General features: G+C 42.0%; 1 protein-coding gene across 2 annotated transcripts in view; it reads right to left on the bottom strand.

The window, feature by feature from the left end:
• Positions 1-2611: 2611 nt before the first annotated feature.
• Positions 2612-25364, bottom strand: part of LOC306939216 (metal transporter CNNM4-like) — a 31014-nt gene continuing 8261 nt past the window's right edge. Inside the window, exons 6-11 of one of the 2 annotated variants that reach the window (XM_079523760.1) lie at positions 24878-25012; positions 21705-21874; positions 16715-16811; positions 12247-12336; positions 9937-10106; positions 2612-8482 (exon numbers count right to left, since the gene is read on the bottom strand). In XM_079523760.1, coding sequence (XP_079379886.1) covers positions 7928-8482; positions 9937-10106; positions 12247-12336; positions 16715-16811; positions 21705-21874; positions 24878-25012 — 1217 coding nt within the window. In that variant the 3' untranslated portion in view covers positions 2612-7927. The remainder of the gene's footprint in view (positions 8483-9936; positions 10107-12246; positions 12337-16714; positions 16812-21704; positions 21875-24877; positions 25013-25364) is intronic. The other variant, XM_079523761.1, reaches the window with a different exon arrangement.

The following is a 25364-nucleotide window of genomic DNA, read 5'->3' on the forward strand; positions in this document are numbered from 1 at the left end:
CACAGATTCCACTATAAAATATTTCTAAACCTATATAGACCTTCGGTTTATGGTTTTATGGTTTATTTACCTTCCAAATGCCTTGCTGTCTTGTGTCCAAAACCATTCCTTTTTTATTATTATTTTGAGAACATTTTAAAGTATAGTGAAAACAGCAGCTCTACAAGCGCCATGCCTCACATTGCAAGCTGTTGTGAGCTTGTAGATCTGCTCTTTTCATTCAACATTCAAGGTTTCTTCAACGATATATTGTGTTACTTTAAATTAACAATGCATGTTTGGAGATGCATCTCTCATTCCAAGAGAAGGACAAATATAATAAACATACGTTTTTCGGATTTAGAATAGTGGTTTAGAAAGGTGGTTCTCAAAAATAGTAGATGCGCAAGCTAGCTCACTTTGTTCTGCGCTGCAATTAAGCGTACATAATAGCTATTTTTGAAAAACAGCCAAATACGTTGCTGTCGGGAGGAAACCATGCACCTAACTACATTTTTGAGGTTTTTGATTATTAATATTATTATTGTTGCATAAATCAGTGCGATCGAACACCCTTTACTGTCTGTGTGTTGGTTAAAAAATATTGAACCAATGAAAAGTATTAAAAAGTGCTTCAGACAAAACCTCTTAACTCCATTGGACCCTCAAACTGTCAAACAGCTAACTCCACCACCTCTCCCCCTCTCATACAAGTAATTGACAATATATAATCACCAACTTTGATGAGGCAGTATTGCTTTGTAAAGTTTTCTTAATTTCCTGAAACAAAATAATAGAGACAGCATCGGAATTCGATCTCCTCCCATCCACTTGCATGGAGTTTCTCACCCAGCGCATACTCCCTTTTCACCCCTTCTTTCCGGGTTGGAAAAGTGGTAGGCTCCACCCATTTTGGGCCTATCTACATCATAGAATTGGATTCATGAACGCGCCGGGCCGAAAGCATGAACGAGCACCGCGAGTCGTTCGTTCGTGAGGCACAAATTTCATCTATAGGGCCTCACTGTAGACCCTCTGGCTCCCAAGGTGTGACCCCCAGGAGTGGGGTTCCAGGGGGGTCAGGGCCCAGGGGGTTGCTGGGGTTCGCCAGCAAAATAAGGAACACTTTAAACACTTAAATACTTTTTTGGCTATTTGAAAATAGCCATACTTTAGTAGTGTTTTGAGGGTTGTTTCTTTGTCACTGCATTATGTATGTACAGGTATATGTGCACATACGTGAAATTCATCCTCTGCATTTACCCATCCTATAATCACTAGGAGCAGTGCGTGAGCAATTTAGGGCTGAAGAGTCTTGCTTAGGGACACACATCACTGGCCTGGAATCAAATCTGTGACAACAAAGCCAAACAAAAAAAAGTTTTACTCTTATACTGTACACAAGATGTAACAATAAAGTACAACCTTGAACCTTGAACTAAGGCCTTTGGCTGCTCATGCAGGCTCACTAACCACTCAGCTATGGCTGCCCCCTACAAGCTCACAATGTTTTTGATTGATTGATTGAATACTATATTAACAGTTAGCATTGCACAGTTATACAAAAAGCCTTGAGGGATTGTTTCAATTGTGGTCCATCCATGTGTGACTCACCATGCAACACATTGTGACCTTGTGACCTATTTTCTCTAAAATGCCCTCTTATATGGGCTCTCTGGCACTAAATAATTTAAAATGGTGTGTCCGTGGCCAAACGCACATCTCTTTGGGGAGAAACACTAAGGCTGGCCTGACCCTATACTGTCCACCGTTCTTTTAACTTCACCTACTGAGCAGATCCAGTTGTGAATCATACACAATGTGGGAACTGAGTGACATGTATTCCCACTGAGTTCCACAAATCTTTAACCTTCCTCAATCTAACCATCGCAGCGAACGCAGCCCTAAAAACAACACTCCAGGAGCTGCTGATAAGCCCTGCTGGCTTCAATGCCAGAGGAATTTCAATATGTTTGAGTGGCGAAAAAAAATGGGGGGGGGGGAGGGGGGTGACGAGGGCAGACAAAAACACAAGGAAAGGAAAATACGAGAGGTGGAGGAGTCATGGGAGGCTAGGAAGAAGTGTGTGGGAAAGCCAGTCTAGCCAGACTTCTGTCTGCAGGATGTCTCTGCCAGGCCAGGTAGGCTATTGTGGCCTCCTGGTGGCACAATTAGTCCAATGTGAAAAAGGTGCTATTTATAGGCCTTTTACTGCAATCGGATACTGCATGCATTTATGATTTGAGGCATTTTGTTCCAAAAATGTGTTTTGAAAAATCAACCTGCTGGTGATTTTGTGTGTGCACATTTTTGCAGCGACCGGCCCAACAGTGCCGGAAAATAGCTGCTCACAGACAGACGGACAGACATATGGACGGACGGACAGGGTGTGACAGGGTCTCGGCTCTTATATAACTATAAGAGTCACAAAGTTGTACACTGAATGTTGTTTTGTTTTTATGAAATATCTGAGACCATTAGGGTTCCATGATGCCTCTGACACAGGTATTCTATAGTGTGAGAACTATACTATAGTATAGAACTATATAGTACTAGAATCCGTGTGAAATAGGGTTAGACCACTACAGAAAGGTTGAGGAATAAATCATTGTTTGAGGTCAAGTCTGTGCAATGTTTATTGCTATGCAATGTCTTACTAGTAAAACAATGAAAGACATCAAATAATAGAACATAGTTTATAATATTCCTGACTACAAATAGACGCAAGTCATTTTCAGCATCACTCGGAACCGTCACAAAACGGCCGGACACCTCTTCATGTGTATGAGTATGTACAGTAAATACAACACTTAACAGCAATTAGGGAAATGAATGCAACCTTTCCGGGTGTAGGAATGACCCACGGAAAGATGTGCGTTGTTTGGAAGCCCGTTTCACATAACTGCACCTCGAGGTGCACACATTATAACAAAAAATAAAATAATAAATAAAGCCTTTCACAATAAATATGTCATCGAGTTGAACAATATACATTTTTACATGTCCCAGTACACATACTGCGAGTCACAGACCCAACCAGTGGCTTAACTGGAAACCAATAGATTATAAGTAAGACCAATTTCTACATATGACCCATGTGAACCAGCAGGCAGGTCTAGGTTAAGGCCCGATTTGGCCTTCGTCGAACGTTGGTGGACGTCGCACATCAAAAATAACAGATCTACAAGCAGATCTACTATTTCTGTACGACAAGGTTTAAATCGGGCGTAAGGCTGTGCCGAGTATGACAGAGCAGACAGCCCCTTTAAAATCAGCTAAAAAAAACGTTCAGTCCACTCCACAAAACATTAAGTGTATGGTCATCACAAGAGTGCCGATCTTCCCATACAGGATTGTAATCCCATGGAGGAGAAATACTTTGGAGTCAATACCATATCAGACACACGACTGTGTAGAATGTAGATGCGTGGCCAGACTACTATCCCACAATCTCCAAAAGCTTCATATAGCCTCCAGAACTACACCTCCCGACCAAGCGGTCATCCATTCCGTCATTTACGTTCACGGAAATTAATTTTAAAATATCTTCAAAATATATTTCTGCTAAGCAGCAAGCTATATGGTTCGAATAATTTGATTTAAAGTAGTTACAAATTTACACAACTGCAAAGACGAGACAGAAGTCACATCCGCTTTATCCCCAATCATTTTCAGAGCCTCCGTGCTCCAGACAGACAGACACATATCTATGGACAGACAGACAGACAGACAGACAGACAGACAGACAGACAGACAGACAGACAGACAGACAGTATGACGGTTGACGGAAGCCTTTGGAAATTGTGGGAGGCAACATTCTGACAACTAAGAGAGACTAAACGTTAGACTACATAATTCAGTGATGTTTTTACAAGTGTTCAGTTCGCGAGCTATAGCTTATACAAACATAGCCTTCAAAACGGCAACCTTTCAAAGTAAATAAATAAATGACGGTCAGCATATATATCAACAACATCATTTGTCTTTACAGTCAAATGACTTCAGTGTCACTGCATACAACAGTAGAGATAGGTAGATAACATGCTAGCAGCTTCAACATGTCAGCTCTCATTCACCCACACAGTGTGAAGACACATTTGTCTTTTGAGTAAATGTAAGACTTATAGTAGATACTGTGGTTGAAAAAATAGCCAATTTACAAGCTTGCAACTGCATTGCGAGTTTTTAAATAAGCTATTTCCCATGTAAAATCAGGCTTAATCGTTCTCTCATCATCTATATACAAAATAATCATTTATATACACAATAACATGTACTTCACATTGCATAAAGTGTCATTATGGAGTCATCCCTAGGGTGGAATGTCATTTAAACACACGTGGAAAGTAAATTGCATGGGAAACAAAGTGCCTGGTTACGGTAATTCATACATTTCTCTGATGTTATAACCAATAATTATGCATTATTAAACCAAATACAATTATTATAATATATATAATATATAATATAATATGGAAATCTTGACTTCAATTGTGACATGCCATGGGGAGAAAAAAAGAATATATTGTAAAATGTAATTTTACCATGACATGCCACTAAAACATTTCAGAGCATTCAGCTGAAAACTTTGGTCATGTTGTAACTATTGCGGCCATGTAGCTTTAAAGCAAAGATTCCTGTACAGAAAAAAAAAGACAATGTAACAATGTTCTTCACAACATTTCCACATTGAAACATGAAAACATTGTAGACTGAAACAGTCCCTCAATGGTTAGAATCATTGGTAATAATAACACCCTTGAAGGAAGTAAGGAAGAGGCCCAATTCCTTTCCAATATGGCTGCTGTGCCTATAATAGAGCCTACGTGGGAGGGAAAACAGGATACATGTCACCAAAACCATGGCTCATTCATACTTTGTCAGATTGTGCAACGAAGCGCAACTTAAAAGGAGTAGTTCACCCCTTATTTTCTATCAATTATACACCCCAAGAAGCGTTGAATTCATGGAGATTCTTTTGTTTTCGTGGCATCCCTAAGCCGATAGTTTCATGACTCAAAGAGTCAAATTATTGCCGCAGGAATGCGACAAAAACGAAAACGTCTCCATGAACTCAAGGCTTCATGAGCTGTGTAATTGATAGAAAAATAAGTCATTTTTGGGGGTATAGGAGTGAACCACTCAGCATGAAATGTAGGCTATAATATCATTTCATAACATTATTAAACCATAGAAACCTATTATTGCAAATATGCCACAAGCAGCTTGTTACTTCCACACAGTGTCCCTGCAGCTCAAGGTGTAAAACCCTCGTTTACCCTTAGGCTTGTGGTTTGGAAATGGTTAAAGTATATGAGACGAGGAGCCGGTTACAACAGCAGGCTCCAGATTCACAGTGGAGGGTATACAGTATGTTATAGTATAGTTACAGTATGGTACATTGCCGGGCAGAAACCTCCCATCTCCAGATTTCAACTTTTGATGTCCCCCCCCCCCGTAAACGTACGCCCTACTTTTGTGACACTATGATAATACAGTGTCACACAAAGGTTTTGTGAAAGCGGTTAAGGCTGTCTGTGGATTTTATGAATATTGAACCAATGAAAAGTATTAAAGCAGCACTATGTAACCTTTTTAACAACTATATAGCATATTATGTCCCACAAAATGATAAAGTTACATGTTTAAGCAATAACAATCATCCTTCTCTAAATGTATAGACTCTGGGCGGTCTCTGCCAGGAGCTTGACTGTATTACTATGTAGGAGAGACAATGAGTTTCATCTGGGCATTCACCAAGGCAGAACTGCCAGTCAAAGCGAAGATTGGCCAATCACAGCGTGTCCTTGCCGGACATGCTTGCAGAGACTCTTGGGTAATGAAGTCAAAGACATTGGCTGCCATGTTTGTCCAAATTGGTCTCCGATACCCCAAACTACATAGTGCTGCTTTAATGAGAGCATGTGACTTAAATACTAGCTACATCATTGGATCCATTGGAACACATGGAAAACGTATGTTTTTTTTGGACATACAAGGTTTCCAACCGACATCGACGAGTAATAAGAGTTAGTTACAAATGAGCGCCTGTGTGCAACTGCTACAATCGTGTACTCTCAAAGAGTGCAGCCGTTCGTTCCTCGAACTCGTACTTCAAATGTTCTCGAGAACAACACATGTCAAAAGAGAAAGTAATAAAATTAACTATACAATATAAAAAAAAGGTAATTTAAATAAATCTTGAATGTGTACAAATTAATCTTTAGGCAAAAAATAAATATATTTAAGTCTTTACATTTAAATAATTTATAACATATTGCTGTGGTGAGGAGGTAGGCAAAAGGACACCCCACCCTGTCAGTCGATCTTAATAATACAGTAAATTCATCGATTATGTGTTATCATAACTTATCCATTTGTAACTCTGAGAGGGTACAAATGTACTCTCTCAGAGTTCAATTAACACTGATGATTTTGCCACGTACTCTTTGATGTTTAAGTAAAAGGTTTCTAGTCAAATCATCATCAAGTACAGCGTCTCCATATTGTGAGGAAAGCTTTCGCAAAAGAAAATAGCAGATCGCGCCAACCAACATAAGGTTTTGGTGGTTAACTGTTTGCATCGATGCCTGACAAAACATTAGATCTGGGCAATACACGAGTAGTCCATTTGGTCCAGTATACTGTATGTACAGTATGTGTGTCGTCATAGACAGCCTGAGGACCGTGCTGTTGTTGACATGTTGACATGTCTCAAAGCAATCGTTCATCAACCATTCCTTGTTAAAAAAAAAAAAAAAGTATACACTGGAGATCGGTTGGGTCTTAAAAAGGTGCTGTGAGTGATATTTTTTGGTTAAAACAAAAATTGATTTGTTGAAAAGTTAAAGCTCTGCAGTATATTGTAATAGTAATCATTGCCATTAGTGTTTGTTCAGTGACAGGGGTCTCCCCTTTTCTCTCCTGATCGGATGGAATTGGTATCCTGAAAATGCATTTTCTATTTATTAAAGAAGCAGTAGAGACAGATGCCCGTTACAGAACAAACACTATAGCAATGATTAATATCAGAATATAAATCTATTTAACAATTAATTTTAACTAACAAACATCACATACATCACCTTTAATTAATCTGGCCCATGTCCAAACGACAACAAGAACAACAACACAACGCTAATGCTACCTGCTATAAGGTACAGTAACTGAGTAGTCAGAGAGGCCTTCTGTGTGCACATCAAAGTCATCAGCTGTAAAAAGCAATCTCCCCATAACCTGCTGGAGAAAATGCCCCTTTCCCTTTTTCCTAAAAAAAATGGACTATGGAGTTTGTGGGTTTTTGGAGGCTGCAATGGAAAGGGAAATTCAGACGCAAACCAAACACACTGGGCAGAACAAACTGATAGACACTAGAGAGAGAGAGAGAGAGAGATAGAGGGATGGAACAGGAATCAATGTCTTTCCCAGCTCACTTAAGAGCAGCCTAATTGACATGGCAGTCATTCACACAGTCACATGTCTGGGTAAAAAACTAAAACACCTCACTCTATTCTGTAGCCTTCATCTGGTTTTGAAGTAGAGGGTCTCCAACCCAATGCTGGCAAATGAAAGAGGTTCTTGCACAGATAGATGTGGGTGTGCGTACTGCGGATGCTCTTTTCATTCCGTTTGACGTTTTAGTTGTCGCTCCAGCACCTCTATTTAGGTCTTTAACAGGGAGACATGTCCATGTAGGTCTTTACAGGGGGGGGGACATGCACAAAGACATTATAAGACCTGGGACGGTAGGGTTATACTCCGTCAGACACCAGAAATAGCAGATCTACAAGCTCAATAAGAATTTGTATTTTTGGCTATTTCTGGCCTGGGACTTAAATCAGACTTTAACATGCAAATGAGACTTAAAAAGTGTGAGCGTATGTGTGGCATCAACATACACACAAATAACATCATATAACCCCAAACCAGCCAAAGGGACAGTGGTTAGTTAGATAGTGCTCTCAGTGTGTGCGTGACTGATGTATGTGTGGGAATAAGGCTGTGGTGTGTGTGGCTGGCTGGCTCTGTGGCAGTTCTGCTGCTCGCTGAGCAGACTGGTGGTCTCCCCCGGAGGAGTGCTGTGCTCCGGGTGCACGCACGGCGGGGAGGCGGGCTGTGCCGCTTTAGCGCCGTGAGAGAAGGCGAAAGTTGTATGGGGGTACGGACCTGGACCCGGACCCGCGACGGACGGAGGCGTCTGGGACAACGGGGTGTGGTTGCTGCTCGGGGTGGGCGTAGGTGTGGTTTGGGGCAGGGGGTTCTGGCTGCCGGGCCTGGGGCTGGAGGAGGACGAGGAGGTTTGGGGAGGAGGAAGAGGGGCGCGACTGTTGGGCGGCGGCGTGGGCTGAGGGGGGGGCGGGGCGGTGTTGGGGCTGGGGGTGGGGGTGGGCAGGGGCGCCGAGACCACTTTGTCCAGGCGAGTGTGACTGCCCTCTGGGGACTGAGGGGTGCTGGTGTCCAGTCTGGATGCCAGCAGGCCGTTCTGGTACTGGGAACGAGTCACCTGCATGGGGAGAGAGACAGAGGGGAATGAAATGGAGAACTATACAACCCAAGACACACAAAAAGAAAGACATCTCTGGTTTACTTCCCATATCTGCATGAAGTAGGTGGTCTACTTTTTAGGAGACCGGAAGCAAGTTGGGGTCTATTCTTTCCAATGGGAGAGTGAACGTGAAATGAACACACACACAATGAACCGCTCTTCACTCCTGTCGTCACTGAACTAAATATTGGACCTGATCGTCATAAGCGTGGTTAGATCGGATTTAGCGCCTACTAAACCTCAAACTTTCCTGGAGGAAATCCAAAATGGGAATTAATTACAAATGTGGCAATTGCACACAATGCAAATTATGCAATTTGATTTCACATAAATGTAGGTCTTTGAACAGTATAACATCAAAGGGGTAATTTCATGACGTGACACGAAATGTCCATTTTCATTCACTGGCATAGTAGGATTTTGTAACCTGCTTTCTTTAATCAGCTTATTTTTCTTAAATAAAGTTATTTCTGTTGGTTTTGTAGTGTCTTAGTAGCTAGAAAAGCACAATATAAGTCTGGTGTATCCTTAGCTTATTATTATTGAATTGAATGATTGCAGTGGATTCATGTGGGAAACATACAGAGTGGAAGCTCGTTTCTCAGAACTTACAGGTCAACTGAGCTGGTTACACTCCACCAGCTATGTCTTCAGTTACTAGGCAACTCAAGTGGAGCCAGCAAAACACTAAAGCAGAGGTCTTCTTCAACAGGGGGCCCGGCACCCCTAAGGGGTCTTCAGAGTTACTACAGGGGGGCTGCCAAATATCTGTTGATAGGAACCTTTTTCACACTAACCACTTGAACCCTAGCCTAAGGGAATATTAGCCGAAAATCTACAAGCTACTTTTGGTAAAACGTGGTTTGGTGTAGAGCACACTAGCACCTCAAAGGCACTAAATTCTAAACTACAGACCAGACCTCTCAAAGCAAACTAGTCAAGACTACTTGACCTCACACCTAGTACCTAACCCCTGCTCGTTATGCTAGGGTGGTAGAGCACAGACTACAGCAACGGGCCTGGTCTTCAAGATACTCAAGGGACCAGAGTCTGTTCACTAGTTCAAGAGTGAGAAATCTTTTTCTGGACAAAAAGTGCATTTTACACGTGTGGTGGGAGGCTCAGAGTGTGTCCACCGGGGAAAGTAGGCTTTCTTCATAACAAAACCGTCTTTGTATTGGTTAGTAGCGAAATCATCATTTGTATTTTTGCAGAAGTCGAGAGGCTATGCTGGCATATCATGGGAGGGCAATGAATTGAGAGTCCCATAGCTCTAATGCAACGGCAGCAACGGCATTAGGGCTATGGACCAGAGCTAAATGTATCCCAGTACTTTTTGCAAACTGTTAATAAAGTATTCAATAAGTATTCAATAAATCAATCAATCAATCTGAATAAACAAAGGGAGTTACCTTAACAAACTGCACATCGGTGAGAGCACGCACGCAGAAGTCAGGTGTGTACTGGAAGGGGGTCCCCGGTATGTAGGTGATGCTCCCGCCCACAGAGTTGTTATCTGGCGCATTGCAGCTGAGCGACGCAGAGCGGTTCAGACCGCCGCCGTGAGACGGAGAGCGCAAGTCTGACCAAAACAGAAACAGAGTGAGCGGACGGGGGGTAAAATATGCACGCACACACACACACAAACCCACATGCATATGCATGCATGTGCTGCGTGTGTGCGTGCACACAGCGGCACACACACATCATGAGAGCGACGCGTTCGTCGACTTATCTTCACATCGAGATTATAGTGACGTGAAGATCAGGGAGAAAGAAAAAAAGTGAAATGTTGGGATGGAAAAAGATCATTATTAAAGAAGATGAGTGCAGGCCTAGAAAAACATGGCTGATACTATAAGGTAGTATGTGAAGTAGATCACACAGATAGACGCTGACCACACACACATATTAACATATTAACCACTTTCAGACTCAGTCTGGCGTCCCTATTTTGGGCGTGTCGTATAAAATTAGGGCTTAAGTGGTTAAATGCAAATATGAAGACAGACCAGTGGTGATTGAGTGAATGGGAATGATGTCATGTGATCTAAACGGCAGAGATGTGACGGGACAATGTCTGCCATGCAAAGAAGCAGGCACAGCACAGCACAGCACATACCTGACAGAATCACCTGGGTGGTTTGTTTATTTTTGGAACACAGTTCTTATATGACAGTACCACAAGTTCCAATGCAAAAAAATAAAATAAGTACAAATAAAACGCAGTGACCCTGACCAAGGGTAGTGGGAGTGAGTGACGTCAGGACCTCGGGACTCTATTACAGACATTCATTTCCAATGTCATTAAGGTCATACGGTCGGCAAAAGAGCAATACGTGCTCATTCCGACATCCGTTGCTTTTATAACTTCACCCGGCCGATGGCTGCTCAGATGGTTCTGAGGAGCGCTAATAAGAATAATAACGTGTAGTATTTATAATATTACAACAGTATTTAAATTTAACGTATTTAAGGTAGGTCAGGCTGACCTACCTTGATCCCTATCTGGGTCATGCCCATGTTCCCTCATGTTTATGCATATAAAGGCAACTTTAATGTTATGTGGAGTGGGTGTTGCCAGATTAAGATTAAGATTTGTTTTGCGGTGCCTCCACTCCATTACGTAGCTATAGTGTGCCTCTGTATGTCTGTCCCTGTGTCTGTCTGTCCAAGCACGGAAAGCTGCAACACGGTAACGGTATAACTCTGTAATTTCTCGACCGTTTTGGTCGCGGGGTGGCTCGCAGGAACCGGGCTGCCCCCCATGTTACAGTAACTATTAAGTTATTACACTACTACACTACTACACTTATTACACTATTACACTTAAGTTATTACACTATTACACTACTACACATATTACACCATTACATTATTACACTACTACACTTATTACACTATTACACCATTACACTACTAGACTTATTACACTATTACACTACTACACTTATTACACTATTACACTATTACACCATTACACTACTAGACTTATTACACTATTACACTACTACACTTATTACACTATTATACGTATTACACTTGGTTGAGGGAACATAGGGTTGAGGAAACATAGGGCTTAGGGAACTTGGGTACGATGATGTCCCATCTTTGTGACAAATAAAAGATGGGAATGGATCAGTGATTAAACGGAAGGAAATAGTGACAGACAGGGACACTGGGAACTAGAGCCCCATCCAGCAAGTTGTAATATTAGCGCCTGTTTCAAGTCTTCTACTAGCCTGGATCCACCAGATCCTGGATCCAACAGACTCTCAAGCTTCAGGAAGCTTCAGAGTCTGATAATCAGGCTAGTCTTCTACTGTGAAGCTGTAGGCCCAATGTTTAAGCCTGTTGAAGCTGTAATTCAGAGCCTGTTTCAGTCTTCTGCTCCCCCTTGGTTTTCCCTGAACCTAACTCAAAAAACAACAAGCTAATTTCACCCACTTTTCAGTAAACTGTGATGTGACAATGAAGTTGATTCTGAGTGCAGCGACCCCAAACAACTTCACAGCCAATTGTGGAGTATTCAACTTAGGCTCCTGGCCTCCTTCTGTGGTGGAACTTTACCCCTGCGCCACCCAAAAACATAGAAGACTTCTAAATGAACTGACATTTGCAGTTAACGTTTGCTAAAGTGAGCGCGGTATTGCTGCACTTGCTGGATAAGGGCTCTACAGACGACAAAAGAGATGAAAGAAAGGGTGATAAGTTAGTTTTACCTGGGAAACGAGAGAACAGAGAAAACCTTTTAAGAGAGAGGCGTCGTGGACGGGGGGATGACACTGAGGGGGACGGGGGCGGGGTGACAGCTGAGAGGAGCGTGGGGGGGCAGAGAGAGAAACAGTCTTTTAGTCAGTGCACACCATGTCATTCTGTGCTACTTTTCAACAGTGGTGTAAAGTAACCTGGTACATTTACTCAAGTACTGTACTTAAGTAATTGTTTTACTTTGTAGGCTATACTAGTTACTTACTAGGCCTATATACATTTTGGCCATTTGAAAATAGCTTATCTACAAGCTCACAATGCATTGAGAGCTTGTAGATCAGCTATTTTTTTTTACTTTTTTGGCATCCTCCGTTTTTTTTCTTTTAGTTGGTTTGTTTTGGTAGAGGGGGATGTTTTTGGTGAAAACACCAAAATACAGCGAGAGGACAGTGTGCTTCTACAGGTGAACAGTCACCACCACACTACTCCAGTGGCTGATGACTGCTATGTAAACACAAGGAAATGTGACATACTATGCAGTAACATTATACAGTATGTGCAGATGATATTGTGCGTGAATGCTTCCCAATGGAGGGTCGGTCTCCTCACAGCCCTGCACCCCCCACAGACCCTCAAGGTCACAGTTATCAGTCTCTGTAGTATACAGTATGCCCCCTCCCCCCTGAACCAACACCCCCCCCCCCCCCCCATGTGTGTGTGCGTGGGAGTGTGTCAAAGATTTATGGGTGAATCAGTAAGCATGCGTGTTATGAGGGGCCACAGGGGCGTGTGGCTGTGTGTGTGTGTGTGTGTGTGTGAAACCTCCTATCTCCATATTTATTTTTATGTTTTTCACACCCAGTTCAATATAAACACTGTCACACACAAGTAGCACAAAAGTAGCTGATCTACAAGGACACGATGAGTGGCGACGGCGACGCATTGTGAACTTTTTTTGGTATTTCTGAAAAAAGCTTCAAAGTGAAAGTGTGCCAGTGTGTTCTATGAATATTTAACCAATGCAAAGTATTAACAGGTCAGGAGCTTGCACTGGATTCATTTTGAACACAGGTTATTTTTTCCATTTCCTGGAAAGGAACGGTTTTGGTTGGACGTCCAAAACTGTTCAATTCAAATTAGTGTTGATTTTGACACATTTTGATTTAATTTTAGTCATAGTCTTTTGAATAAGATTCATATTTTAGTCATCTGATGTTTTAGTGTTAGTCTAGTTTTAGTATTTTCAGAGCGCAACCAAAATGAAGATCTACTGGATCTCTTCTCCCTAACATTCTCGTCTAGTTTTGATTTGTTGACAAAATTGTCAGTATTAGTCATGGCTTAGTTTGTACTTTGTATTTAGTTTTAATGACAAACAATTTTCGCTGATTCAACACTGATTCAAATTCATAAATAGCAAAAGTAGAAGATTGACGAGCTCAAAACACTTTTAGATCTGCTACTTGTGATGCTTTTGTGTGAGATATTGATCAAGTAGGGCGTTAAATTACAGGGAAAATATAGTTTCAATAGGGAGATAAGAGGTTTCTGTGTTGTACTGTAGGAGTAAAAGGCCGATTCAAGGTCGAGTTGCAGAATGTGTCAAGACGACGTTTAACCCCCCCCCCCCCTCCCCCCCCCCCCCCCCCTCCATATCCTCTCCTCCCGTGTCTTCTCCAGCTTATCATCAGCGTTGTCATTCTTTACAGAACAACCTTCTTCAATTTCCCATGGCTATACGATCTCCTCATCTCCCTGACTCACTTGGTGATGTTTAGGCCTTATTATGCTGTCGCCCAGGCCAACCATAATGTCAATACACACTCATTATTTATCTTCATCTTCTGCGTATTGTTTCAAGCGCAATGCGTTGCGAGCTTGTAACGGGAGATGTGCTATTTATTTTAGAAATCCGGCTTCAGTTGTTTAAACATGAAGATAGTCCAGTTTAATATCTGATCAAATTCCTATTTCATAAGTAAGAGTGTTGTGCAACCTCGCATCAACGCAAGTTTCTTTAAAAGCCAAGCTTGTTGGTCAGATGACCTTCATCAAGGTTGCCTTCATCAATAAAATGTTATTTTGGAGCCCACTTTGCAATTACCCCACTGCCCACTGGCATATTTTCTTCTTTCTATCATGAGAAGGCTGCTGAGCTCAGCTGGCGGCTGAGAGAGAAACACTGCGCCATTGTCCGACTCGTCCTCAAGGGGCAGAAAACGGTTACAATGTTTTAATTCATGTTTTTGCTGTTGTCGTTATGCTCTCTAAGTGTTTGTTTGTTATTCTTCTCAAGTTCCAATACGAGTATTCAGGGGTTTATCAAAATGTCATGAAACAACACAGCATTGCAAAAGTTCAAAGCCCTATTAAATGTACAGTATTAAAATGTTATGTAGACAGATGCCAGGTTCATGTGTTTGACCTGGCATCCTATAGTTTCAAAGTACATATTATTTATTTTTTGATATTATAATGTTTAGACTGATGATTAGGTTCTTGGTTTACCTATGATCCTAGATTACTACAGTATTTCTACACATTTGATATATTATTACCTTGTGTTTAACCTTGCTTACTGTAAATCACCTGCAAATCATCTGCTAAATGCCTAAGTTATAAATTGATTACGTTTTCTTTTCTAGAACTGTAGCGTATAATATACACAGAACAACAGAGAGGCATATTTGACTGCTTGACATAATGACAGCTGCACATACTTGCACATCAAAAAGCTGCATAATGTGTAAACATATGAAACATAGAAAACATTTGATCCAAAACAGAAACATAAAAGTTAGTTATGATACACATGAACATATCAAAGCAGCGACAGCAAGACGGTGTCAATATCTATAGGAGACTTTAATTTCCTCTATGCCAGCGCTTCTCAAAGCATGGTCAGGGGACCCCCAGGGGTCCTTGAGGGGGTTCCAGGGGGTCGCCAGATACATGATGGATAGTTAGGAACCCTTGTGTGGCTGAAACTGAGAGTGTGTACAGATGGAACCAAATGGCCCTTACGGGTCCATTTGGTTTCATTTGTACACTCTCAGGCCCCTTTTTCACGAAAAAGAACTTTGGTTGTAGAACTGGTTCCGTTCTGTATTTCTTATGATGGTTTATATCACATCTGCATCTTCCAACCCGAATAGTGACAATCCCACTTTGGTTCACCCTTCAGGGCAAAAACTTATTTTTTGGTTCCAGTTACAAACCAACTTTTAGGGACCTGAACCAATTAATTTGGTTCAAAATTCGTCTGGAAAAAAGTATGGAACCGGTTCAACCGCGCTGGAAAAGGGGTCTCAGTGTTATGGTGGTCTGTGGGCTAATGATTATTAGGGTTATTTTCCAAAACATCTTGACATTCTATGAAATGTCTTAATTGTCATAAATGTTTTTATGAGTCTGTATTCTTAGAAAAACGTAAATCTAACAAATATTCATGTTTTTTCCAGAAATATTCTCTCTATAATATACAGTAAAGGTCCTTGCAGACTGAACACGTTTTTCTGAAAAAACGGCAGAAAAACGCTGCTAAAAATCTGAAAAGACGCAGCAGTGTGCAGACACCTTAAGGATCAATTATAACGCAATTATTATTGTACACACAATATCCATGCAGTTATGACAGCAGCACACCACTAGGTGTCACTAGTGTTGCTATCTCTATATTTATCATGCTAAATGTCTCATCATAAGCATTTATACTTCGTGGTAGGACAGTGTTTCAGTGACACTGGCGCAGGGCGGAGCATCAATTAGGCATTGAAGCTCTAGTGTGTCCAGCTGACCTGTGACTTGGCCTTCCAACAAGGACTAACACTACTGACACTCTCTGGACTCTGATACCTGGCCTGCCTCACACAACACCTAGCATCCTCTCTCTCGCACGCACGCACACACACATTTAACATCTTTATTTGCATTTACATTTAACAAGAAATTCTTGAACACAAACACTAGTACACAGTACACAGTACACAGTACACACACAGACACAGACACAGACACACACACACACACACACACACACACACACACACACACACACACACACACACACACACACACACACACACACCTAATTTATTATTATGATTTATTATTAATAATCAAAAATATACTTGTATACTTGTATACTTGTAGTGGACTAAAATGTAAATCTTAAAAAAACTGCCTAATGATGATGTCACTGGTAGGGTTTCTGAAGTGTCCACATGCCTCCTATGACACACAGACTGTAGAAAATAATGGAGCTGTATCGGAAGGCAGGTTGAACTCGACACAACACAGGAAATGAAAGTGTGTGAATATTGCATGCCTCATTTTCTCCTCCATTGCACAAAGGTGAGGCTTGCCAAAAAAGGGTGGCTCAATATTTACACTGTCCTACCATGAAGTATAGTTCAGCAGTAAACCAATTTTCACCCTTATCGTCATATTGTGTGTGTGTGTGTGTGTGTGTAGTCTCACCCACTGACGGCGCATTCAGAGCCATTACTCCGTAGTAGGAGAACGGTCCCGTTTCAAACTTCATGTTTTCATTGCCTGCCTCCACCTCCACCCGACCCTGTTGAACGCACGCGCGCACACACACACACACACACACACACACACACACACACACACACACACACACACACACACACACACACACACACACACACACACACACACACACACACACACACACACACACACACACACACACACACACACACACACACACACACACACAATTTAGTCAACACTATATGTATGTACTGTATATGTATCTGCACATTGCTAAAGTGACAATTTAAATGAAATAATGAATTATTTTCGCAAATAATTATAAGTATGGGGAGGAGCTCTGTGCTGTTGCTATCATATACTGTATACTATACAACATTTTCAAACAATGTGGAAATAGCTGAACTAGTAGCAACTCATAATGTAACAACAGCACATAATGTAATAATTTAAATGTAATAAAAACTCATAATGTAATAACAGCACAAAACGTAATAATTTTAATGTATTAAATGTTATCTTCGATAATGTAATAATGCGTTAAATTAATAACCTCACATAGTCGCTGAAGATGTAATAAAAGCTCATAATGTAATGTAAAGTCTCATTTAAATGTCGGCATTACACTATGAGCCGTTATTACATTATGTAGATTGGCTACTGGTCGTTGAGAGGAGACTGCTTTGAGTGCCAATGCTCTGGGCTGCCAGAGTGGCGCTCTCTAATGTCATGTAACAGAAACACTTTAACGTTCTCCTTATGAATATTACATCTCAGCACACAGGTGTGCTTGCTAAGGTTCCAGTATCTCCTCTCTTACCTCACGTACACACACTCACAACCACAGGTAGTGTATCACATGTGGCTTCTCAGTGACATCACCTCATCTCCCCGGAGGTGCGACCCTGACGCACACAAAGTGCGCACACGCACACACACACACACACACTTCTTCAAGTGCTGGAACTAGAGCAGCCGTTCTCAAGTTGCATGAGAGTGTCAGCATCCAATCTGTCGACACCTAAGGTGTCAACAACGGAGTGTCTCTCTCACACACACACACACACACACACACACACACACACACACACACACACACACACACACACACACACACACACACACACACACACACACACACACACACACACACACACACACACACACACACACACACACACACACACACACACACACACACACACACACACACACACACACACACACACACACACACACACACACAAACTTGCAATGGGCCTGGTCTTCAAGATACTCAAGAGACCAGAGTCCATACCTATATCAAACTACTTAAAAAGATTGACGAATGCCCACAGGCACAACACCAGAGGCAGCTCCACTGATTCCCCCCCCCCCCCCCCCCCCCCCCCCAGATTTGGCACAAACATGGGGATGAATTCATTCTACTATTATGCAACCAAAATGTGGAATGCCCTACCAACAGTGTGTGTGTGTGTGTGTGTGTGTGTATGCACGCGTGTGCGCACGTGCGTGCATGATAGACTGATCATGTACATGGCATGATGTGTGTGCGCCCCAGGGTGAGCAGGGTAATCCCAGCACAGTCACACAGATGGGGGAGGAGGTGGGGTGGGTGCGTGACTGATTATGTGTGAGGGGGGAGGGGTAACCTTGACCTTGGACTATCAGAGGGGCTGCAAGCCGCCGACTTGCAATTTAATGCTAACTCTGTGTAAGCCTCAGCAAGAGTCAGCATAGTGTGCGTGCGTGCGTGCGTGCGTGCGTGCGTGCGGCTATTATTTGCAGTTTCTACAGCCTAATTTGGATCCGACGGGGCTATTATTTGCAGTTTCAGCCTAATTGGAATGGTAACCAAATAATGGCCCGGTGCAGGCCGGTGCAAAAATAAAAGCCTGCTGCAAATAGCCGCCTGGTCACCAAAAGCTGAATCTTGATGATTTTTTTAAGAGAAGCTAGGGGTTCAGTGTCTTGCTCAAGGACGTGAGGATGGTGTGTGTGTGTGTGTGTGTGTGTGTGTGTGTGTGTGTGTGTGTGTGTGTGTGTGTGTGTGTGTGCAATATAGTACTCTATAGTAGGGCTCAGATTGAAAAGAGTGGATGCATTGTTCAGTGCTGTAATGTTTGCATAATTGTCTCCAAGGTTCCGCTGTGTTGGCTTGCAAAGCCAAAGCTTTGTTTGTAACTCCATGGTGGTGCACTGCAGGAGAGCATCTAATGGAGCAGCTCACACAGCTGTACTGTACTGTATGTGTGCGTCACTACTGAATCACTACTGTATGAATCATATTCTCATTCAGTTCTGCCTGTATTCTGCCTCTCTGTTTAGTTCTGGTGGAGGACAAAGAGTCAAAGAATAGATACCATATTTGGTCATATATTAGTCAACTACGACTGAAAGTCGCTCAGTCAAATGTTCTGTATTCAATTGCTTGTGTTGCAAATTTGATCTAAAAAGCTCACAATGAGTTGCGATGTGGCACGGAGGTGAGCTCACTGTTTTCACTACTTTTGAAATGGAGCTTCTTATTAAGTGGTTAATTGTTGGTAAATGTGTTTTTGTTTACCAAGTTTGGGTCCACACAGGGGTCACCTTCCTATAGAAATGTTTATATGAATTCATATCAATATTTGTATTTCAAATGTAGTAGAGTGAAAGTCATTAGCTAACCCCAAATACTCAAGTAAATGTACTTTGTTATAGCCATTATCCACTGCACACTGTTTCCCCTCGCCAGTGTGTCGGTTTTCTTCATGCATTCTCATTGTCTCTCCCCCCACCTCTCTCTTATGTAAGATGATCTTAGTGAAGGTCAGGTTGACTAGAGATGCCCCTCAGCAAGATGATGCAGATCAGAGAGAACAGCATGTGGATCTGATCTCCCTCGTTACATGGGCAGTCTCTGTCTGGAATAGCAGTAATAAGCCCACATTTGGAGTCATGTATGACTCCAAATTTGGGCTTATTTAAAAAACTACGGTATACGTGTGTGTGTGTGTGTGTGTGTGTGTGGGGGGGGGGGGGGGGGGATGCAAAGTTATGCTACCATGCAGATTGGAAAATAACATTATATTCACTAAACAGTTAAGTATCTATTTCATCATGTCATATATCCATCCAACTTATTAACTTATTATTGTTTGTTTATTTGTATTTATTAGCAATAGGGATGGGAAGTCCAGAACTATGCATTGCCATCTGCTGGCTACCATTCATTATACTGATTATGCATTAAAAATCTGTTCAAGCTTGAACTTTTGTGAAAGTAATTTTGCAATCCTTCCTCTTCGATGTCTCGTTGATACCCGTCCATTCAAATTTCAAACTCTAGATGGGCCCGCCCCAAAGTTATTAGTGCAGCCGTGCCCGGCAGCTGGCAAAAGCTAGAGTTCACAACAGGCCCAAAAATGTAAGACAGTGACTACACCACAAAACTACAAAGAAACACAGCATATCCATCGCTGAGTTGCTGCTTAAGTGTTGCCCAACACGCTCATCATATCATTATCAAGCATGCATCCAACAAGCAAGAAAAATATAAAGGCTTTGGTTAATAACAGGGAACTGGCTGGAGGAAATAATCTAATTACAAGCAGGAATTGTGTGGAGAGAGAAGGCGAGTGGAAATGTATTAGGTGAAGCCAGCTCAACTTGATGTTGTTGCTATAGTGGGTGTCAAAAGCTACAAGTGTTGGATGTCAGTTTGTATTTTCATGTCGCTGGCTTCCATTGACAATGAATGGTAGTAGCTTTCTATCTTCACGACACTGGCTTCCATTGAGAACGTGAACGTGAATCCCCCCCACCGCCCACCCCTTTTTTTCCCCTCACTGTATATGTTTCTTTTCCCTTTTTACCTCCTTTATGAATTCCTGTTCTGTCTATAGAAGTGTCTATTTGTACGTCTCTAAATGTTTTGATGATTTGAACATGGTGGACCCTATTGGAAACAAGTGTAATGCTTAATTGGGTCGTCCACTCACAGTTAACAGCCTTTGTATTGAGTTTGTGCTTGAAATGTACTGTAATTCTGCAAACTGTTAATAAATTCTTCAATCAATCAATCAATCAATGGTAGCCTGTAGCTTTGTAGCTGCCAGTGTGAACACAGCAGTAACTTTAGCATATAGGCCTACCTGTGCAGCTTAAATCTTGTAAGTAACTACAGTATTGGAGTTGGACACAACGATCATAATAACGGTGCCAGAATCACTATGGGATGTGATATATTTAACACTTCATCTGTTACTTCACTAGGTTTCGTCTTCTATTCATGGCACGCCAAGCTGTTGTTGACAACGGCCCAAAATACTGCCATGCTTTTCTGGAAGCAAAGACTATTTTAGGCTTCTATGAATTCACAACAAGCTCAATGGGCAAAACAAGGGTTTGTGCTCGCAATGCAGTCTCACCAGCTTTTGGCTTCTATGGTGCATTATTCTTTCATCCTATCTTTTTCAGCTTCTAGAAATCAAAGGCTTTCCTCTTAAAACGTGAAAAATAAAACTGAAAAAATAAATGATAACTAAAACAACGTATGCGCGAGCAAAGCTATAACTAAGGTTGACAAATGCATTGCATCCCATTCTGGGTTCACACACCCAAACTGTTTAATAGTTTAAAAAGGACCATGGTCTGCTGTTTTCCACCATTCCATCCACCGTCCCAGGCTGAGGTTGTTCAGTGCACAGAGCACGCACGCACGTACGTATACACGCACGCACTCACAGGGAAATAGTAACCCACAGTGGGATATGTCCTGCGAGGTCACCTAAATCATAATTAGACCCATTTCATCCCATGGGGAGAAAATGAATACCGTTTACAGCTTCAACAAGCTGAGTGCTGCTTCTCAAGTTCTTTCAGGGACAGTATTAGAAACAGAATCTCCCTTTTTGGTTAGTGTTTTCACATAAAATGGCTTCCCGGGGACAGCGTTAGGGTGCAGTACCTGTAGAAGGAGAATAAAGAAGTCGGCGGGTCTTCCTCGTTGGTAGATAAAGTGTTGAGGCGAGCGCTTGTCGTTCTCGTTGAACTTGATCTCCTGGATGACGTCGGGGTGTCTCAGGACCCTCAGCAGCACCTTCTCTGTGATGGTACAAGGGCTGAACAGCGCCACCTCTGGACACGATGAGGACAACATGGGGACATAAATGATAAAGGACATTAACCGATTACATGCCACCATCTGGTAGGTAAACTCGGTACGGGCGCCAGAATTCTGAGAAAAACTACAAGACTACAACAGCTGTGAACTCTTTCGTTGAACCGAAAGTGTGTGATGAGTCATATCTTCTGTCTGTGCTTTGTTCTCTCAGTGTAAACAATGGTTTTCCACTATATGAGTAGGATTAAAGTAATATTAAGCTATAGACATTATCTCAATCTGAGCCCTAAAATGCTTTAGATCGTGTGCACGATGAGATTTTGGATATTCGATGACTACACAGTACACACCATGGGAGCTACCGGAGGCTAACGATTGATGCTAACAACGGTATAAAAAAATTAGAGAAACAAATAGAATGTGTCTGGCACAAGAGCAGAGGAGATCATGAATGAAACTGTGTGTTATAGTCCAGCGAGCACTCTTTGATGGCCCGATGGAAATCACTACAATGTCACCAATATTCCAGTCCAGGTGACGATGGCATACAAGTTGACTCACTCTTTTAGTGTAGGAGTGATTTCAGCAGGTCTCATGTCAGTAGTGGACATTGAACAAACAGACATAGACAATACATTAGCAATATTAGATGTGCCAGACTGAGTGACTATCTCTATTGAAAAATAATCAATTTCTAATAAAATAATACATTTTGAGAAAAACTATTTAATGTGAATAAAAACAACAACAGAAAATAACAATATCAGATATGTTTGCACACAGTATACCATTGTATGACTAAAGAAATCGATAGACTAATCGGAAATAATGGACAGTTGCAGCTCTAATGGGAACAGCTAAAAGCTTTCAGGAAATGGTCTATTCCCACTAGAGGGGTGTTTCAGAAACGGATTCGTATGACAATCACCAGTAGGTTACTTATCAGTCGAATGCCATCGAGCCAGTAGGCTCGCCTGGAGCCGACGGGCTGCGATTAGGAAACACAGAACCGCGGAAACGTCCGACGTGGCGTTGGTCACGATGTCCAACTATTACTAACCCTAACCTCTTATAACCGGCCACGTTAAGTCCACTAACCTCATATCAGTCTTAACCGGCCATGTAAGTCAGTTTCACAATGTTTTTGCTTCGGTGGCGGTAATTTCACTTCCGCGTATCCAAATCGCAGCCATTATACATGCAGTCGGCTCCAGGCGAGGCTGCTGGATCGATTGCATTTTAGTGATAACTACTGTAAGTAACGTACTGGTGATTATCGGTTGATACCATTAGAAGCCGGTGGTTTCAGGAGATGGTCTGTTCCCACCAGAGGGGTGTTTCAAGAGAAGGTCTATTACACCAGAGGGGTGTTTCATTTCCCACCAGAGGGCTGGAGGTAACGTGAGAAGTTATCATCCACCACTGTTTGTTTTCGTGGCTCTGCTGTGCAGGCATTTGCTATATTGACCTTATGCTGGAAATTGGGGCTGATCAGATATCATACACATCAATACATATAACGTATTATGATGCATGCATATGAGCACAAATTGATGGTTGGTTCAAATCCGATGGTTGGTTCAAATTGATGGTTGGTTCAAATCCACCCCATTCCCCCTCTCTCTCTCCCACCTTTCCTGCCTCTCTGTCCACTGTCCTATCTGAATAATGCATCGAATGCCCCAAATTAATATTTTTAAGTATAAACTATAGATGGACACAACTATGATTACTATGAACGATAATGAATAACGCAGTGGTTCTCACCCCCGTGTGTCCTGTACTTGTGTACTCGTGACCTTGAGAAACATCAACAGTCGCTGCCCAAGCGGCAGTCCCAATTCTAAAGCCAAGAACAGAATGACTATCCACTCACTTTGTCCAGGATTGAGAGCTGACTTGTGTGCACTCTCCTTTGGACAGCTAACCCAGCTGCAAGCTCAAGTTAACTTGACAGAACATTCTCTCCCCACAAGGATGCAAGTTCCTTCTTTATGTTCTTGGTTTGTTGAATGACATTAACAACCTTTTCTGGATCAGGGCTTGTAGGTCTGCTATTTTTGAAAATCACACCCGTGTGAACTGAGTGGTGAAATCCCCCCCCCCTCTCTCTCTGTCTCTCATTAGCAGGCAACAGTGCAGCACTATCTCTCTCTCTCTGGCCCAACAGCACCACCTTTGCCCCTACTGGTACTCATGAATAGTCACATAGTCACATAGGTGAACGAACACATAGGTTAACACGGACATTGTTGTTCCTTGGAGTGGTTGCACCACTCAAAAATCGAAGAACGACTGACATAGAAACATAGCTTTTTCAGAAAACTGTCAGGATGTAGAAGACATTTTTAGAATCTGATCTCAGGTCAAAATGGGTTAAGATCAATCAATCAATTCTGTTCCGCCTTGAAACAATGGAACTAATGTAGTATATACTTGGAGTTCCTATTTAGTGATGGTATCACAATGACAACTAACTTTTAAAGGTTTTAAAGGAAGGAAACAAAACTCATTATATATGTATTTATTTTACATATATTAATGTCATAAATATCTTACTGTTTTGCCAAGTATTTGGGGGTCCACTTGCAACATCCTCATGCGGCCCACAGGTTGAGAATCACTGGTGTAAGATGTGAAGCTGTGTACTTGGCAGGAGGGGTGCACTGGTCGCTTCACAACTGTGTTGTGCCAAGTTTTTTTTGTCTTTATTTTGGCAGGATAACCATGTGCGCATGCAGAGTGTTCTGCACGATTCATGAGCCAAGTACTCAAATGATTACTTTGCATAACAGGTTGTGCAAATGCATCCTCCTCACTCCTCACATACACTGTATATAAGCATTAAGCAATACCGCATTTTGGCTACAGTACTGCTGCTGCCAGTATCCTATCTATCTGCACACAACAACAATGTCTCAGCCACCATCGAAAAATAGAAAGGTACGGAAATCACTAAAATAGCGCTCTGCCAGTAAAATAAATCCCTATTACACCCCTGCTTATTGGACAGTCACCTGTGGCCAGGAAGCGATGTGCTGCCAGCATCAGCTGCGGAGAGATCTTCACTTTGCTGTCGCCGTGTTGTTTGAAGGCAGAGAAATCACGCCTGTTCTTATTGGGGTCCACCTTCTTCCTGTGTCTGTTGTCAGCTGAACAGAAGAAACACACAGCAGATAAGACAGACAGGCACATTTCCATGGAAATACAGACAAACAATTTGCTAGCAAAGATCCATATCATTAATCAATTATTAATTAGTCAAATTATTATGTTCACTATTGAAATAAGGCGTAAAAGATTAATTCATTACTTTTTGTAAGTTTTGGTCCTGTGGAGACAACAAATGTCTCTTTTGGGTCATAGTTTAGGGAACCCCTGATCTTCATCTATACAATTTTCAAATGCTTCCGTCATACACTCTGGAGAACAGGAGCTCTGATCATGTGGCAAGCCATAAAGTGGAAGAGAAGCCTCCTCCCCACTTCCATTTCGTCTTCACAG

This window comes from Electrona antarctica, assembly GCF_951216825.1.
Source record: "Electrona antarctica genome assembly, chromosome: 16".
Classification (NCBI taxonomy): Eukaryota; Metazoa; Chordata; class Actinopteri; order Myctophiformes; family Myctophidae; genus Electrona; species Electrona antarctica.